The sequence below is a fragment of the Sphaerodactylus townsendi genome, linkage group LG06 (genome assembly GCF_021028975.2).
Source record: "Sphaerodactylus townsendi isolate TG3544 linkage group LG06, MPM_Stown_v2.3, whole genome shotgun sequence".
NCBI classification, from domain to species: domain Eukaryota; kingdom Metazoa; phylum Chordata; class Lepidosauria; order Squamata; family Sphaerodactylidae; genus Sphaerodactylus; species Sphaerodactylus townsendi.
Window position 1 is genome coordinate 285257 of NC_059430.1, and position 7072 is coordinate 292328.

Consider the following 7072-nt stretch of genomic DNA (forward strand, 5'->3'; position numbering starts at 1 on the left):
AAATCTCCTGGAATTTCCCAACTCGGAGTTGGCAACCCTGAAAAACCGTTCCGGCACAGGGGCAGCAAGAGCGCCTCAGGCCGACGCGCAAGTTTTTCCGGATTGCTGAGCCGTTTTGTAACATGTGGCCAGCAGGCCGAAACGTTTTGCAACAAACATGTTGCCTTTGCTAAGGTGGCGAAAGAAATACATCTGGGCCTATTTAGCACGGGGCTGTGTCCTTCGCAGCACACAGGAGCTGTGTGCCAGCAAACCGGAAAAGCGGTTGCGTGCACCTCTCTGGAAATGAAAGATTAACGGCTGCAGGCAGGACTCCATCTTTCAAGCATAAGCATAAGCATTTTATCGTCATTGTGCACGCACAACAAAGGCAGCGGGGGAGAGATTAATGGCCGTTTCCTGGCCTTTGGGCCACTTTCTATTGTGATGAGTCAGCTGAGTCTTCCCCCAAACCATCCCAGGAACTCCAGAAGTGGCACCAACGGACGTGCCAGCAGAGAATTGTAGCACACGCACCGGATTAAATTGTCCAGGTTCCTCTTAGGGAAAACCACGGCTGGACACGAATGCGGTGGCGCCAATATGTTCTCCAAAAAAATAAAATAAAATAAGGATTTGATATACTCCTTGTACAATCTGGGCACCCCGGTCAGTGGCGGGTGTGATTTCAGGCCTTCGTTGTGTGTTTTTCCCCGCTTTATCGGCACCAGTTCATCATATGCTGAGGATAATTAGGAAAGGAGTTGATAATAAAACTGCAAGGATTGTCATGCCCTTATATAAAGCGGTGGTGCGACCACACTTGGAGGACTGTGTTCAGTTCTGGTCGCCACATCTCAAAAAGGATATCGAAGAGATAGAAAAAGTGCAGAGAAGGGCAACAAGGATGATTGAGGGATTAGAGCACCTTCCTTAGGAGGAGAGGCTGCAGCGTTTGGGGCTCTTTAGTTTGGAGAGGAGACGTCTGAGGGGGGATATGATTGACGTCTATAAAATTATGCATGGGGTAGAAAATGTGGACAGAGAGACATTTTTCTCTCGTTCCCACAATACTAGAACCAGGGGGGCATCCATTGAAAATGCTGGGGGGAAGAATTAGGACTCATAAAAGGAAACACCTCTTCACGCAACGCGTGATTGGTGTTTGGAATATGCTGCCACAGGAGGTGGTGATGGCCACAAACCTGGATAGCTTTAAAAGGGGCAGATAGATTTATGGAGGAGAAGTCGATCTATGGCTACCAATCTTGATCCTCCTTGATCTCAGTTACCAAATGCCTTAGCAGACCAGGTGCTCAGGAGCAACAGCCGCAGAAGGCCATTGCTTTCACCTCCTGCAGGTGAGCTCCCAAAGGCACCTGGTGGGCCACTGCGAGTAGCAGAGAGCTGGACTAGATGGACTCTGGTCTGATCCAGCAGGCCAGTTCTTATGTTCTTAAGTTGCTACCCCAACATTCCCCATCAATGAACAGTGACTTTTGACCCCCCTGCTAATTCATGCAACGCAAGCCCCCTCCCCACTAGAGTAGCCAACTCCACATTGGGAAATTCCTGGATATTGGGGGTGGAATCTGTGAGGGACAAGATATAATGCAGGGGTGTCCAACTCTGCCGCTTCGGATGTTCATGGACTGCAATTCCCATCAGCCCCTGCTGGCATGGCTGATGGGAATTGTAGTCCATGAACATCTGGAGAGCCGCAGGTTGCAGCAGGGGCGGATGGGGATTGTAGTCCATGAACATCTGGAGAGCCGCAGGTTGCAGCAGGGGCGGATGGGGATTGTAGTCCATGAACATCTGGAGAGCCGCAGGTTGCAGCAGGGGCTGATGGGAATTGCAGTCCATGAACATCTGAAGAGCCACGGGTTGCAGCAGGGGCTGATGGGAATTGTAGTCCATGAACATTCAAAGAGCCGCAGGTTGCAGCAGGGGCTGATGGGAATTGTAGTCCATGAACATTCAAAGAGCCGCAGGTTGCAGCAGGGGCTGATGGGAATTGTAGTCCATGAACATTCAAAGAGCCGCAGGTTGCAGCAGGGGCTGGTGGGAATTGTAGTCCATGAACATCTGGAGAGCCGCCGGTTGCAGCAGGGCCTGGTGGGAATTGTAGTCCATGAACATCTGGAGCACCAGAGTTGGACATCCCTGGTATAATGCCGTAGATCCCACTACCCAAAGTAGCCATTTTCTCCAGAGGAACTGTAATTTGGAGTCTGGGGTTGTAATTCCAAGAGATCTACAGCCCCCGCCTTATCCCCCACCCATGCTTTTATTATCACATTCGTGCCAGGCCTTTGCAGACGAATTACTGGTGCTCTGCGCCAGTCACAAACGGTCTCTTTTCGGTCATTTTGTTCCGGGGATTTTTGCATTTTGTTCCCACCCACCCCACAACAACCAACACCCAGTGAGGTGGGTGGGGCCAAGAGAGTTCTGAGAGAACTGTGACTGGCCCAAGGTCACCCAGCCGGCGTCATGTGGAAGAGCAGGGAAACAAACACAATGTGCCAGATCAGAGTCTGCCGCTCATGTGGCAAACCCGGTTCTCCAAATTAAAGCCCCCTGCTCTTAACCGTGGCACCCCGCTGGCACAAAAGGACCTGACCTGGACTGACCAGTTGAGCCAGATTTTGGAAGCTAAGCAGGATCCTTGCCACAGCCCCGCCCAGGAATGCCCCGCCCCCGTCATGCCCTGCCCATCCCCATTGGCACTATGCCACAGTTTGAATCCCACCACCATGGGAACCTGTTACTAAAATTTTTGGATCCCACCACTGACCATAGATATTAGATTGGACTTGCAAAACCTGATCCAGAGGCACCAGCCATCCCCGGCCAGATTTACAAAAACATTTGCAAGGGGAAATCAGTCCAGGAGGTGAGAAATCTCAGCTAACTCTTCCTGTTGACATATGTACATGCCCTGAGTAATGAAATAGAGGTGGGGGTGTAGAGAGAGTCGGAGAGAAAGGACCGTCCCCGTCCCCCAAAAGTTAGTTCGACGTTGACATCAGGTCCATCGCTAAGGGAGAAAGCAAGTACCAGGATTTTCACGTCAATAACAAATTGCACAAACCGGCCCTCCGTTTGCGCGCGGCCGAGGTGCCTCGTGGCACTGCCCACCGGACAAAGAGCTGTGTCTTTCCTGACGCTGTGCACGACACAAAACCGAGGGCACAGCCCTGTGGGGAGGGCTCAAGTGTGTATCGGCCTCCCGGGTCACACAAGCAAAATAATGTTGGGATCCTTCCTCTGGCATTTCTCCCTGCACCTTCCGGCAATCAGCGGGTGGGGAAGGCGAGGAAGAAAACGATGCAAAGAGTCTGTACTTCAGGCACCAAGCCCCAAACCATCCCATTCAAGACTGCCTACAGACACACACACACACACACGCGCACACACACAAAGGGGGGTTCACTTTGGGGCCAGCCCTGAGTACGAAAAGCTACAAACAGAGGCCCCTTCCGCACGCGCAAAACAATGCGTTTTCAAACCACTTTCACAACTGTTTTGCAAGTGGATTATGCCGTTCCGCGCAGCTTCAAAGAGCACTGAAAGCAGTTTGAAAGCGCATTATTCTGCGTGTGCGGAAGGAGCCAGAGAAAAGAGGGGCTAACCCTGCCCCGGCTCACTACTGTGGAAATTCTTGCACCCCAAGAAACAGGGATGCAAACGTCTTCAGCGTTTCCCAAGAGAGTCCGGCTCCATCTCTGTCCTCCTTTCGCCCATCAGCAGTTGCTCCTTGTCGAGGCGGCTCGGCGCCCTCCGCCACCCCTCCGTTCCCAGAGAAGCCGAACGCAACACAAAAACTCCCTTTCTCTCACCCCATCTCTCGCAGGCCACCCCAAGACCGCAACCCCGCCTCTTCACATTGCTGGAACAGAGGATTCTGGGAGCCGACACACAATTGTTATCCTCCAGTCTCTTCCCCAGAGACCCGGGGGTCCTTCACAGATCAGAAGAGCTAAAGAATGTAGAGTTTCCTGGAGCAGGTCAAGTTACTATGAACCAAATCCCACATTCGGAGGAGCTCGGGGGGCAGGAGTTTATGAACGACCAACATGTTCTGGAAGAAGCAGGGCTCCTTGTTCATCTTGCTGTTCTTGTTTTTCACGATGCCGAACGTTTTGAAGCCGGCGTGGGCCACGGGCGTCACCTTGAGGATCTCCAAGCACATGCCCAGGAAGACGTCGTCGATGGGGTACAGCTCCAGGTTCTCCGAGACCTTGTAGAGTTTCCGGGCCAGCGAGCTGTCCATGAGGAAGCCGCCCCCGCCCGCGTAGGGCGGGTAATGCGTCTTGCTGTACAAAGCAGTGGGGATGTAGTACTTGTTCTCCTTCTTGCGGATCGGCTTGGCCTTGTAGAGGACGTCGCCCGTGAAAAGATCGCCCGCCTTTTGGTCTTCCAGGTAGTCCAAGATGTTGTCCGGGCTGACGAACACGTCGTCGTCCCCCTTGAATACGAACCGGACGTTGTCGCAGTAGATGTTGAGCCACTTTAGGAAATTCACTTCCTTCAGGGTCAGGTTGAAAAAGCTGTCCAGGAAATCCCACTGCAAAATGTCGCCGTAGATGTGGTTCTCGTACTCCAGGAGTTTCTGATAGTTCGCCCGCTCCTCTTCCTTGGAAGCGACGCCCAGGAGGAAGAGCGTGCGGATCTTCTTGCCGTCGACCTCCTTCTCTTGGCCCCACGTCTTCCGGATGGCCTCCCGGCGATCGTGCTGAGTGATGATGGACTTCACCACGATCAACAAGTGGATGTTGCCGCTGCATTTCTCCGGGTGATTGATGATCATGGGGAAGTACCGGCAGTGGCGGTAGAGGAGAAACTGCTTGAAGTTTGGCTCCAGGCCTTTGAACCAGTCGTCTTTGCTGAAATTGAGGTTGACCGTGCAGTTGGTGGTGACGTCCCAAGACTTCACCTGCTTCTCCGTCGTCGCGGCCATCTTGGTGACGGGCTCCGAGTCCTTCTTCCAGAAGTTGTTGGCCACCGAGAGGACGTCATCCCTCTTCTGAGCTTTCACGGGTTCTTGGGAAAGGAGATCTTTGCGCTGGTTTTGGAGGAACTGGTTCGGGGTCATCCCTCTTTGCAGCACCGTCACCGTGATGACCAGCACAAACGACAGGAGGACGCTTTTGTAGACGGTCTTCTTCCTGTAAACAAAAGAGACAACCAATGAATCCAAGCTCACCCCACCAGATTCGAACTCCACACAGCCAGCTTCGTTTATGGGTCCTGGATACAGGGATCGCCCAAAATTTCAGCTATGTCCAGCAGGGGCGTAATGCCCATTGGGCAAGGTGGGCAGCTGCCCAGGGCACCACCTTGTGGAGGGCATCAAAATGCTGGGTTCGTTTTTGGGTATTTTTAGTGGTTTTCAATTTTTTGCCTTCAGGGGGGGGCAGTTTCTAGGCTAGCGGCACCAAAATTTCAGCGTATCATCAGGAGACTGTCCTTATACTACCCCCCAAGTTTGGTGATGTTTGGTTCAGAGAGTCCAAAGTTATGGACTCCCAAAGTGGATGCCCCCATCCCCCATTGTTTCCAATGGGAGCTAATAGGAGATGGGGGCTACAGTTTTGAGGGTCCGTAACTTTGGCCCCCTTGAACCAAACTGCACCAAACCTGGGGGTATCATTAGGGCAGTCCCCTGCTGAGACCATGAAAGTTTTGAGACTGTGCCTTCAGAAATGTGCCCCCCCCCCCAGCCTGCAACCCCCATTGACAGCAATGCAGAAAACTCAATGCAGAACAAAGATTCTTGGGCAAATTTCTAGGATGTTCCTGCAGGGGGTGCATTTTTGGACGTATCAGCACCAAAATTTCAGGGTATCATCTGGAGACTGTCCTGATGGCACCCTCCAAGTTTGGTGCAGTTTGGTTTGGAGGGTCCAAAGTTATGGACCCTCAAATGGGTAGCCCCATCTCCTTAGCAAAGAATGGGGGATGGGGCACCCCCTTTGAGGGTCCATAACTTTGGACCCCCTGAACCAAACTGCACCAAACTTGGGGGGTGCCATCAAGACAGTTTCCATATGATATCCTGAAATTTTGGTGCCGATACATCCAAAAATCCTTCTTGAGATGTGGCGACCAGAACTGAACACAGTACTCCAAGTGTGGTCGTCGCACCACTGCTTTATAGAAGGGCATGACAATCCTTGCAGTTTTATTATCAACCCCTTTCCTAATAATCCCCAGCACAGAGTTTGCCTTTTTCACAGCTGCCATGCATTGAGTTGACATTCCCATGGAACTATCAACCAAGACGCCCAAATCCCTTTCCTGGTCTGTGACTGATAGCACTGACCCCCTGTTAACAGGGTTAACATCATGTTAACAATGTTAACAATGTTATCATCAATGTTAACATCATGTTAACAATTTTAACAATGTTGACATCATGTTAACAATGGACGCCGTGTGTGAGCTACACTTCGGAGAGAAGCTCCTATATGCTTTTTACCCGGAGAGGGCCATTTAGGGGCAGCAACGGGGTTCAGCAAAAGAAAACTTGGTTCCCTTCCCCTGGCTGAAGTTACAGGTGCCAGCTTCGGGTTGCACAACTCCTAGAGCTGTCGTGGCGAACCTTTGGCACTCCAGATGTTATGGACTACAATTAGGAGGAGGAAGAAGAAGAAGAGGAAGAAGAGGAAGAAGAGGAAGAGGAGGAAGAGGAGGAAGAGGAGGAGGAGGAGGAGGAGTTTGGATTTATATCCCCCCTTTCTCTCCTGCAGGAGACTCAAAGGATCTGACAATCTCCTTGCCCTTCCCCTCTCACAACAAACACCCATTGAGGTCGGTGGGGCAGAGAGAGCTCCGAGAAGCTGTGACTAGCCCAAGGTCACCCAGCAGGCGTGTGTGGGAGTGCCCAGGCTAATCTGAATCCCCCAGAGAAGCCTCCACAGCTCAGGCGGCGGAGCGGAGAATGAAACCCGGTTCCTCCAGATTAGATACACGAGCTCTTAACCTCCTACGCCAGCTTTGGGTTGCACAATTCCTAGAGAGTGAGGGCAGCTCCCAGGGATGACAGAGTTCAGTAAGGAAATGGACCTCAACAGGGAATAAAGAC

General features: G+C 52.0%; 1 protein-coding gene across 1 annotated transcript; it reads right to left on the bottom strand.

The window, feature by feature from the left end:
* Positions 1-2714: 2714 nt before the first annotated feature.
* Positions 2715-6480, bottom strand: B3GNT7 (UDP-GlcNAc:betaGal beta-1,3-N-acetylglucosaminyltransferase 7). Its single transcript, XM_048500055.1, has 2 exons — positions 6467-6480; positions 2715-5153 (listed from the first exon to the last, which is right to left on the bottom strand). The coding sequence occupies exons 1-2, from the start codon at positions 6478-6480 to the stop codon at positions 3965-3967; spliced, it is 1203 nt and encodes a 400-aa protein (XP_048356012.1). The 3' UTR covers positions 2715-3964.
* Between the last annotated feature and the right edge of the window lie 592 nt (positions 6481-7072).